This window comes from Ixodes scapularis, unplaced genomic scaffold (genome assembly GCF_016920785.2).
Source record: "Ixodes scapularis isolate PalLabHiFi unplaced genomic scaffold, ASM1692078v2 PGA_scaffold5__190_contigs__length_132052651, whole genome shotgun sequence".
Classification (NCBI taxonomy): Eukaryota; Metazoa; Arthropoda; class Arachnida; order Ixodida; family Ixodidae; genus Ixodes; species Ixodes scapularis.
In genome coordinates, this window is record NW_024609880.1 from 28,602,669 (window position 1) to 28,614,697 (window position 12,029).

The following is a 12,029-nucleotide window of genomic DNA, read 5'->3' on the forward strand; positions in this document are numbered from 1 at the left end:
AATTAGGGATCCACGTTTCCGGTAAATGCCGATAAGTCCGGAATTGAAGATAACTTTGAAAAATAAAAACACAAGCGTCCCCTTAAATATATTCTTGTCTAGAGTTTTAGTTTCCCTTGACTAAAAAAAAACATCCCGTACTGAGACTTGAACTAAGCTGTTCCGCCCCCCCCCCCCCACCCCCCTCCCCCTTGATTAGGTCTTTTTCCTGTACCGGGATGTTTTCCGAGAATTCCGGTCACGAGTGTGTACCCTGAAGGTTGGGGAATCCCACAACAGCGTCCTTTTTTGTTCAACATAATTCCCGACAAACTCCAACTTTTGTCACTATTTAAATAAAACAACACATCCAAAAGACAAAATTTTAGAGAAAACGTTTAGATATTTATGCTGGCAATCATTACAACTTGTACCACCTGCTTCCAATAACTAAATTGTCAAAGAAATAGCAAACGCTGGAGAGGAGGCCACATTCTCTCCATCGTTCGCTCTGCTAAGGTGAAAAGAAGTGGCAGAAGCCCGCCCCCCCCCCCCCCCCCCCCCAATAAATGTTGCCCCTGTAACCAGCTCTAAACTTTTCAAAAAGAAAAAAAAATATATTTGGAACCGTTATTTTGCGACTGTCACGATCCCTAGCAGCCAGAAATCTCAATCAACACTATGGGCTGTGGAAACCCGGCCAGCTCGACAATCCACCTGCCTTCTGTTCGGAGTTCGCCGGCCTTTCTTGAAAGTTTTACTTTATTTGGCTATTCAGGATGCTTACGCTTTTTTGTGTTATCTTCCTCTGTGAAAACCAGAGAATACCGAAGCTCGTAGCCTGCTTGGTCTCCGCGGGGAACGAACTAAAAAAGCCATTGTTGACTGGCCCGCCGTTCGTCGAGGCGAACGTCGTTCGTCGACGTTCGTCGAGGATATTTTCGCTGAGATAATTTCCCGGAAAGCCTTCGTGGTCTTCGCGAAAAATGGCTGATTGGGTGCGGGGTAGGAGCCAGAGCAGACTCGTCAGTTCATTTGCTTCAGTGTTGTGCAAAAAAACAAGCTCCCCCCAAACGTGCATTAAAACCAGTTTGAATTTCATCCGATCAAAGTGAAACGAATGTCGTCGCCAAAGTAGAGGGGACATGCTGTGTTACTTGAGTTCTTTCTCAAATAAACTCTGCTCGGATTATACTTTTCATAAAATTTCATTCGCCATAAACAAGAAGAAAAAAAAATAAAAAAGCCGCACTTTATACTTCACCAGTGTCCGGAAATTGCGCCTACACAGGCTGCCGTGGCCCACTGACGAGAAAACCTTAGCCCAGCGCAGTCGGGCAATGCTGACGTACACTTTGAAAACCAGGGACGCGCGCTATAAACCGCTTTGTTCGAGTTTGCCGCTAAAAAGGTCTATAAGTAAAGCATCTGACACATGCATCCTGGATGTTTTATCTGCTACCAGGACTTTTAGCAACAGTCAGTTTCAGTTGCTAGATAAAGGTGGTGTTTGGCACTAGGCTTTGCTGATTAGGTTAATATTCCTTACGAAGTTTTTGCGCTTGTAACTATCACTAGCAAGTGAATTACCGCTAACATTTCCTAAAATCCTTGTAGCACACAGTTAATTAACTGTGTGCTACAAGGATTTTTGTCGTGCACTTCTTCCTGCTATAGTTCTGAGCAAAAGCAAACAGTCACATTGTACGAAGTGTTTTTCTTAAGCTTTACAGATTCGTTTAAAAAGTAAAACATGAAAGCTACACCTGCGCGGTTTGATGAGGTATGTTATAAGGCCAGGGGATGTATTATTGGTGGGTAATCGTAAAGATCATTCTTCTGAATAAGTATAATTTGTTGATTAACTTTTTAATTTGTGAAAATAAACATATGGTTCCAAATAAAAACTTGTTAACCATGATCGAAGGCCACTAAATCAACTCGTTTAGGAACATATAAGACAAAGGCAGGATTTTACGGCTTTCTGAAAAAACGCTCAGTTTGGACGCGTTTCTATGTTTCGGTTTCTTACCGGAGCGCATCTGCCCCCGCGGTCCTGCAGCCTGGTGGTCGTGGCGCGAAGCCACCCCCTCGCCTCCCTCGTAGGATAGAGAGAAGTAGGGCGCTCATGTGTTTCGCGTCTCAGCCACTGGGAATAAGGACCCCGGGCACAGAGATGCGCACCGATAAGAGACCGAAACCTATATACGCGTCCAAATGAAGTGTTTTTACGGAACGCCCTAAGATGCTGCCCTTGCGTTATATGCCCCTAAAAAGAGTTGATTTAGTGGTCTTCGAGCGTGCTCAGCATGTTTCTAATTGGAACCATATGTCTATTTTCCAAAATTACAAAGTTAATTATCAAATTTTACTTAATTAGCTAACTGATCGTTACAAATAGCCCCTGATACTATGTCCCCCTGGTTGTATAACTCACCTGGACCAACCGCCTAGGTGTAGCTTTCACGGCCTTTTTTAAACAAATTTGTAAATTTTAAAACAATACCCTGTATAAAATAACCAATGCAGTATTGGAAAGGTATCATTTGCATTTATTGGGTTATTACAAGAGTCCAAACTTTAGAGCCGTAGAAAATTATTGCTACGGCTATACTTCCCCCGCATATGGCCAACAGTCTTTCAATTTCGTAAAAACCTTTGCTGGTGTTTTACAATAAACAGTGTAGATAAAAAAGCAGTAGCTATTGACGACTCCATTATTATAGCGACCACCTGTGAATAATTCGCACACTGTAAAGAAGAAGGAAAGAAGAATATGAGACAAGATTTTGTTTTGTTTCAAAACATGCAGATATGAATTTCACATTACGAATCTTTTTTTTTTCATATTTTTGTTGCAATCATGTTAGAAGAATATATTTTGTTGAATTATACTCTCGAGCTTGGTCCACCTTTCTATAATCAACATGCGATATTTGCCCAATGTCAAACGATGCAAATTTACGCTTCCAATTCACGTGGAAAGATGTGGTGAGTTGTAAATAGTTCATATTTAATTTCGTAGATATCGCGCTGCGTAGTGGATGTTTTTGTTTCTAGACTTCAGCTCAATGCTACACGGGAGATCGCAGGCCCATGACTTCACGCGAAGTTAACTGGTTATTCATTAAAAATTTAATTGCCTTAAATGGTATCCGTAAGCGCACTGCACGTGGCCAGTGAGTAGCTATATTAATCGCAGTTATCAAAGTGAAGTTCTTCAGTGGGGAACGGCTCATGTAGGATGCTGAGTGTGTAAGTTGAATTTAACGTTTGGCTCGAACTGACGGTGACGTTTGATTCCATGGTATGAAATTTTAAAACAAAAATCATAAATCTGCTACAAGTGCCCACACTCTACGAGTGTCATGCATCTGCAGACCAAAGACGCAGCACAGGGATTTGTTGCTGTGACCAAATTAAATTATCATTTTAAATGTAAAATAGCTTTCAAGTGAACTTCACCAGTGTGGCGTGTGTCTGAGAATCAAATCATTCGGGGTTTCGTTTTAAAAAGGCGGAGACCTTAAACTTAAGCTTAATGTGCCACTTTTTAAGATATTCAAAAGAGTAGAAAAGAAGCAAGAGCAAGGAAGAGGGCAGAGCAGTTTAGATAGAAACCACTCAGGAACACCTGGACGGGTCGAGACAAGCAGAATGTGCTTAAAGTAGAGGTGGAGAAAGTGAGTGATATTAAGCCATGGCTGGAAGGCTCCCAAGAGAAGCCGAAATCAGAAGCGGATGATGGGGCGTCGTGACAGCATCTTCCTCTATACGCGTTTTAAAGTGCCTATCTCCCATCCTCTACCCCCAAAAAAAAACGCATGTTTTTTTTTGGACAACTAACACCGGCCTGTTTAGTTGTCCAAAAAGGAGGGTAGCGGATCCTTGGAGAAACAGCCCCTTTATGAGAAAAAGAAAAACACAATAAATCACAAAAAATGGCACAAGAATAATCAGAACATACAGACGCGCCAAAAACGAGCCCAGTAGTACCGCCGCATTATTTAACGTTTTTCTGGTTCTCTGCATTTATGTATATAAATACGTCCAACCTTGACAAGGTCTTTACAAAGGCGCCAAAGAAGACATTGACAAGAAGGATACACTGGTGCGTGGCCACAGCTGGGTATGATGGCTGTGCTCCTGCTGAAGAGTACTAGGGTGGATTTAGTGCAGTTTTGGGGCGTTTTTTTATGATATCTTCTTAGGCGTGCAATCGTATGCTCAAAAGAAGCATATAAGGATTGCTGCGAATTCGCCGAGTGAATTTTGTTATTAGCTTTTGTCATAATTGCTGACATTGACAGGTATTAAAAAAAGTTTTGAGTATTTCAGAGAAGCGCACAGGAAGGAAACTGGTGCATACTTTTTTTCCTACCAAAAATCCCCGTTTTTGTGAATGGGCACCAAAGGTACCACATCCAAATTCTTTTAACGAAATGGAAGACTCCGGGTTGAAAGGAAGGTTTATAATATGCTCCCAAAACGCAAAAGAGGCAACTCGCCGCAGCGCTTAACCATGAAATTCGGTATGCTGTCAGCACAACTTGAAGGCTAGCTTTGACTTTAGTTCTCTAAGCGCGTTGAGGTTAGGGTCTGAAGTTCTGAACGTAGTGGCAATAAAACGTGTATTAAAAAAAGCCCCAGATTTTGTTTTGAATTACATGCAAAAAAATATGTATACAAAGCAGTCAGTCGCTTTTTAGTGAGGGAGGGAAAAAATGGAAATGGGGTATTTTATTTTAATTACAAAATATTTGTTCTATGAAAGCCGTGAAAGGTTCACTAGTACGGTTTGTGCAGGTGAAATATACGGACAGGGGCACACAATATAGGAAAATATCCGTCACGATTAGTCGGATAATTACAAAAAGATATATGTTAATAATCTTTTTTTTAATTATTTAAAACAAACATATGGTTCCGACTAGACACTTGTTCAGCGTCATCCAAAAACACTAGATCAGTCAATATTAGAATGACTGGGATCTTGTGGTTTGCGTGGGGGCGCGCTAAATTTTCCATTCGTGCGACAGGCGCGATGCTGGCGATCACAAAACACGGGTGAAGAGATTATCATACGAGTTTTTGGATGTTCCCCTGACCGTACAACTCACACTGACCACAGTAGTGTCCCTTTCAAGGCTTTTTTTAAAGAAATCTTAACAAATTAAAACCTTACACCCCGTATATGCATATATTAGTTCCAGCCCTCAGTGTACAGCATTTGGTATGACCCTGATGCGGTGTCCAATGACCCGCCATATCTTGCCTGTCGTGTCGAAGAAGTCATTCTTCACGCACACATGTCTTATTTTCGTCATTCTTGTCCAGCTCGCTTGCCCCTTTGCATTTAATTGCATTATAATTATAACATGTCTTATGTTTTACAACGATTGAGTTTCTATTAATAAATCGGGTGCGTGGGCTAAAAAACGGCATTTTATTTAATGGTCCTGGGACCCGAAGACGAGGTTAGCGCCTTAAAATAAACGAAGTTACAATACTCCTTGGTGCTTTTAAAGTTATTTCCTAGTCTTAAATATTAAGTTTCACTTCTTAGTAATTTTCCAAATGTTAGGTTCATATGCAGCTTATCAACTGCGTGCTAGGCTATTCAAATGAACATTCAGTACATCCATGAGCCCCAAAACTTTTATGCCGAGTTGATTGCATCTTTACTGATGAGCTTATTATGTCAAAAATAATGACGTGATGTTACAGTTAAAATTTGTATTTGTTTCAATTGAACTATAATGATGAAACTTTTTCGAAACTTAACGTTGATTCAAAAGAATATATTTGAGCATGCCAGTAATAAGATATAAAATGAGAAGCCATTAAGTTTTTTTTAAAAGGTGAGCGATATTAAAGTGTAATACACGCAAACTTACGGTTACTATATCCAGGAGTTCTTAGTATAGTGCACCGTTTCTGATCCGTGAAGATCATCCTTGTGCCATGAAACTCTATATTAAAATAAAAATAGTTGTAAATGCATAGAAATGTGTACTACGTGCATTAATCTTGAATTAGTTTTCCATACTGTCATTCCGATAAATCCTGGCTTCCGCTCTATACGTAGCATTGTGTCCAGTGGCAGTACGTGGTTCGAACGCTTGAGTAATGGCTCTGAAGAGGAAATTTTGCTTTGTTACTCTGCAACATCGCAGGTATGCGCTTGTTTGACAGAAACCGTTTATCTCACAATAAGACTAAGGTTCTTGGGGGGTCACAATTGTGAAAGTACGAACGCATGGCATGCCTAAAGTAACCTTAATATTAGGGACCATAGCACACTATAGCATTTCTTCTAACAATATTGATCGTCTAAAGGAGGCATGCTTGGGAGAAGAGCGTGTTGGTTTAAGTCATGAATGAAGAAAGAATAAAACAATTGAAACAGGGACAACACAACCACATATTTAAACTAGCAACAGACGAGTAAACTTTCAAACAGCGAGCAGCCGACTATACCCAGTAGGAGTAGGGGAGAGAAGGGGGAGAGAAGGAAAGAAAATTTTATCCGGTGGGCTGAACACAATTCAGCCCACCGGATAAAATCCATTGCCTCAAAGTTCGACACGAATGTTGTCTTCTCGTGCCGCACGTGTCTTAAACAACTATGTCAACAAGTAAACAACAACCGGATTCCGATTGGCTGCACCGTCAAACACGAAAAGAAATTCATTCAATGCAAAGAGAAGAAAGTCTACTCCATCCGCTTGAGCTGCGGCCATCAATACATAGGACAAACCGGCAGATGCACCAATCACAGACTCCGCGAACATCACAACGAAGTTTCTAAGGCCTCTCCAGATTCTTATCATCCCATAGTCATACATGCCCGTTCGTGTTCGCGTTGTCATCCCCTCTTTGATGACACAAAAATCCTGGGGGGGGGGGGGGGGGGGGGGGGCATGACAGCAGATTCGGCAGGGAAATCATAGAATCATTCGCGATGACCACAGCAAAAAACAACGTGTCTAACCCTTCCCTCCTGCTGACGAAAACTGAGGTTGAATTTTTAAAATCCGAGATAACCCTACCACCCTGACTTGAACTTCGCGTTTCTTTTCTTTCCTTCTCTCCCCCTTCTTTCCCTACTCCTACTGGGTATAGTCGGCTGCTCGCTGTTTGAAAGTTTACTCGTCTGTTGCTAGTTGAAAGATGGGGTTGTGTTGTCCCTGTTTTAATTGTTTTATTCTTTCTTCATCCATGACATAAAGGAGGTAATATCAAGAACCAGGAGATTGCTAAACGTGAGAAATTCGGACTCATTTTGGTTATGAAGCAAAGTCAAGTAGTCGCAATATAATTGATTCAATGTAAGAGCCATATCAAGGAATCGAATATGGCGTAGGATATACAAAAGAAAATTTACAGGTTTTTTTTCACCGCATCGCCGAACGCTCATTCTCCGCCCAAAGTGTAGCGCTAAAGATAACAACCAGATGCCAAAGTTTCAGTCCGATCTGATACCGTAATCAGAAGTTATAAGTGATTTTCTGAAAATTTCAATGGGAAAATGGCGGTCGACGGACTTTTCGAATACATGGGGCTCTATGGGCACCAGAAACCGACAACAGGTAAAAATGGGCTCCATTTTTGCATTGAAGTTTTCAGAAAATCACTTATAACTTTTGAATAAGGTATCAAATCGGGCTGAAACTTTGGCATCTGGTTGTAACCTCTAGCACTACCTTTGAATGGAGAATGAGCGTTCCGCGATACCTAGTTTTTTTTTTTTTTTTGCGGTGAAAAAAAACCCTGTAAATGTTCTTTTGTGACACCCTGTACATATATAGGTGCTGCCTTTCTACACTTTAGTGACTGTCAGAAATAAGCACAATGTCGTTTTCTAGGAATCGTCCGTTGGCTTCATCGCAACCTTGTAAATATTTAGACCTGAAAAATGCCAGGGAATGTTTTTCAGGAGAGTGGTAGACGATGAAAAGGCAAAATGTGAACATCAGGAGCTCCATCTTGTTACAAAGCAGCCGTCAAATCGCGCGAAAAACGGTGTGAAATGTTTTTTCTTTCACATTCAGTGAATACGTATGAGGATTGATTTTTGACGTTCTTAGCCTGCGAAGTACTCGTTAGTTTATCACTCCAAGCAATAACAATTGTTAAATAGATGAAAGAAGAACGAGTAGCAAAAACAAACGACCCCGTGCCAACAATATGCCGCCAATATTAGGCATTGCCACAGGCTGGGGTTTGCAAAGCGCAGGGCAAGTGCTCAGTTCAAGACATTGTTAGAGTTCAGTGCATGTTTCCGCTAATGCAGAAATCTCGGGGAGTCTACGCCGCCATACGTTCTCCGCAACAAGTTCTTTTTTTTTGGAGCAATGTAAATTCATCCGTTGCTATATTACTTTAAATTGTTAAAGTCTTGACATATATCCGAAGAAAATTGCAGCGCGATACTTGAAGAGAGCGATTTTTGCGTACCGTCTAAGGTGGGTTCGAGGGATTTTTTACACGCTGTACAACTTTTGTTACAATTAACGAAATTAAGTTGCTAAGCGTTATTTTTCAATAAAGTTAGGCTGTGTGCAGCTGGTGACACACTAAGAATGTAGCAACAAAGGGCCCTCAAAGGAATCCTTATTACTTCGCCAGACAAGCACTTTCACTAATCTTTCACGTCATTGGCTTCAATGCTTTACGAATAAACGTTTTTTTTCAATATGGCAGCACACACCTGCTTCTTGGAGTGATTTTCTCGTTGTTGACCTACCTGGGTTCATCAAGTAATGCCTCTTAGAAGATAAGGCCTGCGGTGTTTTCTGCAAACTTCATCACTAGTGCATGCACGCAGCGCTGCCTAGCTTGCGTTAGGCTGGCTGACTGCGTGTCGTGCAGCGGCTCACAAGTAGCGCAACGCTAGCACGCAGTGACGCCCGACGCACGCGGTTGACGCTTTTCACACTAGTCGAGTTCAAGCGTGTCTGTCACTCAAGTGTGTTGGGGAGTCACTAACGGTAATGTGATGCGCATGCCTTGTCTTTGGTGATATTGGTTAAAGTCACAAAGTCGTAATGGGATCAGTCTTTTTTTTCTGCCCTAGCCTTTGTGTGACGACATGAGAAATTAGAGGTTGTGTCTCTGTCAAAATGTTCAGTCTGCCATTTGGTCGAGGAAGTAGGTCTAGTGAAAGACGTGACTACGGTTGACACGCTTTGTCTGTGCCCATGGCTTTCCTTCGTTCGTTTCCTACCTGCCCCTGACAAAAGTTATGTCGCTACATTTTAGCGATATGAGCGCTTCTTCGCGGATGATTCTCCTAGGGTGTGGTCAAAACTCCTCTTGCACAACCATCAATGCGTGAGATTCTTGACTGACGACTCCGCCTTGGTGCCTCACCGGACTTCGTCAACTCTTCTGTTGACTTTATTAAATGAAGGACGCTCACTTAACGTTGTCTTTAAAGTAGAAATTATTCATCTGTGAAAAGTGGCGCCGTCGCAAGATTCTTCATTGCGTTCAGTTGCCTGGCAAGTCAGAAACGCAATGATTGGCTTGCCTCAGGGATGGACAGTATTTCAAATACAAGTATTTGAAATACGTATTTCAAATACTTTGTGTATTTTGCATTTGTATTTAATTACAAATTGGGTGATGTATTTCACGTGTCTATTTAAATACTAACACGTGGGTATTTCAAATACAATTGTAATTAAATACAATTTTGTGGGCGAAAATACATCCCTCAAATTTATTGTCACGACTCATTTTGCTCATCCCAAGACGTGTCCAAAGCTGCTCTTTCTTCATCTCAACGCCAACGTCAACAACAAACCAAGAAACTCTTCACCTCTTCATACACCAGTCCTGCGGTAGTTCGCATCTCGCTCACTGCGGGCGCCCGGGCACGCCGGGCGCCCGCGGCATTTCCCTCTATTACGTTGAATAAATGTTATTGCCAAAGTTACAATTCTTGTTTTTATGCATGGGGTTGTAAGACATAGTCTCCATCCTTTATTCGGTCATGGGGCTTTTTTTCTTTTTCTCCTCCGGCTTTATTTTAAAGGCACTGTCCAGAGCAGGAAAAAAATTACGTTCTGTACGGAATGCAGTGTCTCTCAACCAAGCACAAGCGTTTAGTGACTTTGTGATTACGATGCTAGTCCAGGGCAAGAATAGTGACGAAATCGACGTTCACAGGCAGACTGGCTAAATAAGTGCCTGTGACAACTTGCGATGCTTTCCAGCCTGATTTCCATCCATATTTTTTCCTGGAACATTCTAAATGCGAGGGTCGTCCAGATTTTCGTAACTGGTGCGAGTTGCAACAATAAAAAATTCTCTAGCTGGTGCTGCGCGTTTTGGTCGTCTCAGTTCTTTGTTGGTCTATATTAAAATGTAATTGACAAAAAAAGCTGCTTGAAGCTCTGTAGTTTTTCCACCTATTACGTCTAAGCTGATTGCATTTTTTGTGTGATTATATTTCTATTACGTAACTAGAGCCTCGCACACTAACTCCCGAGTGTGCGATGCAAAATTAAAATGAGATACCCAGAAACCCGTTGCAGGTGCCCTGAAGTCGCTGACGCAAATTTTGAGGAATGTATTTGGAGGAGACCAAATACATATGGTTGTATTTGTATCTTGTACTTAAATGCTTTTTTAGAAATGTAATTAGATTTGTAATTAAATTTTTGACGAAGTATTTTGTATTTGTATTTCGATACATATTTGCATGTATTTTGCCCATCCCTGGCTTGCCTATAACAGTGACATATGAGGGCCTCGTGCGACGGCTTGCGACAGTGATACAACTGTATTCCTCTGTAAACCTTTGACGACCTGAGGCAGAACATTTTCCCGGCACTCTTTTCAGTATCATGCGAAGTCATGCAGATACATTTGCCTCTTTGCGACAATGTCGTCCTGCTTGATCAGCAGCGAGCTTCAAACCATTTGCTGGTGCCTAAAACTAACGTTATCAATGTCGCCCTCTCGCGGTGCAGACGACGCCGTATTTTCGCAACAGTGGAGGTACTTGAAGGGGGCGTGTTACACCTGTTAACGGAGTACGCACCGCATTCTTAGCCTGTTCTTGACAATAGTATGCGCAGTAACAAAACTAGCGGGGAACGTGTCAAAAGCCGCTTTCCCCAGGAAACTGCCGAGCGTGGGACATCTTTTCTTAAACGACGTGGCTCTTCATTTATGCCACAATGCCAGATAGGCTTGCGATGATTCGCTTCCCGCGACTAAATTTTTTAGATAGGACATTCAGTGCTCTTTTGCTAAAATTGCAGCTTGGGCTAGTTGAATAAACATATTGCTGACTTCACAGCGCACAAATATAGCACACACACTGGTATTTTAGATAACTACACAACGCGGGATGTATATTGCCGCCCGCAGGGTCGATAAAGAAACGCTCGGTCACGGACTTCTAGAGGATTCGCGTTCATTCTCGCACCAGACGTAACTTTTCTCCTGCTTTCTTGTTCTCGAAAGTGTCAGTTCATCCTCGCCCCGAGCGCGCGACGCTCGAACTTTCTTTGCCGAACTTTCAAGATAGTGACGCACGGTAGATAAGCAGCTGCCCGCGACCTTGTCGAGTCAGTCTCCTTAGCGCTCTGTAGTGCCACCGAATCACCACCCGCTTTTCTGCTGCCTCGACGCTTTTTCGTCACTTATTGTTGTTTGGCACAAGTTCGCCAATGGACCTTTTCCGAGAAGCGTTCTGCGCACGCGCGAGCGCCCGATGCCAAGCGGCGGAAGTCGGAACGAAAAATCGAGGAAATTCGGAAGGAGGCTGTATATCAGCGAGCAGAACACGTAACTGAAGCATATATATAATTGTGTTACACAAAAAACGAACGTCGACGGAAAGGAAAACACGACGTTTTGGTGGACGCCATGGATGCTCCTCTTTAAAGTCGCGTTGGGCAGGCGCCGCTGCTCAGAGAGCGAAGAAACTGGTAGCGTAGCTCCCATTATCGATTGGTAGCACAGGTAGGTCACTTCCTCGATTTTTAGTTCGTGCAGCCACCGCCTGGTGCCGTCGGTATGTGAAAAAGGTC

General features: G+C 42.3%; 1 protein-coding gene across 1 annotated transcript in view; it reads right to left on the reverse strand.

The window, feature by feature from the left end:
- Window positions 1-2,587: 2,587 nt before the first annotated feature.
- LOC120841076 overlaps window positions 2,588-12,029 on the reverse strand; it is a 110,687-nt gene continuing 101,245 nt past the window's right edge. The window contains exons 10-12 of the mRNA XM_040211902.1: window positions 6,029-6,114; window positions 5,877-5,951; window positions 2,588-2,730 (exon numbers count right to left, since the gene is read on the reverse strand). Coding sequence (XP_040067836.1) covers window positions 2,588-2,730; window positions 5,877-5,951; window positions 6,029-6,114 — 304 coding nt within the window. The remainder of the gene's footprint in view (window positions 2,731-5,876; window positions 5,952-6,028; window positions 6,115-12,029) is intronic.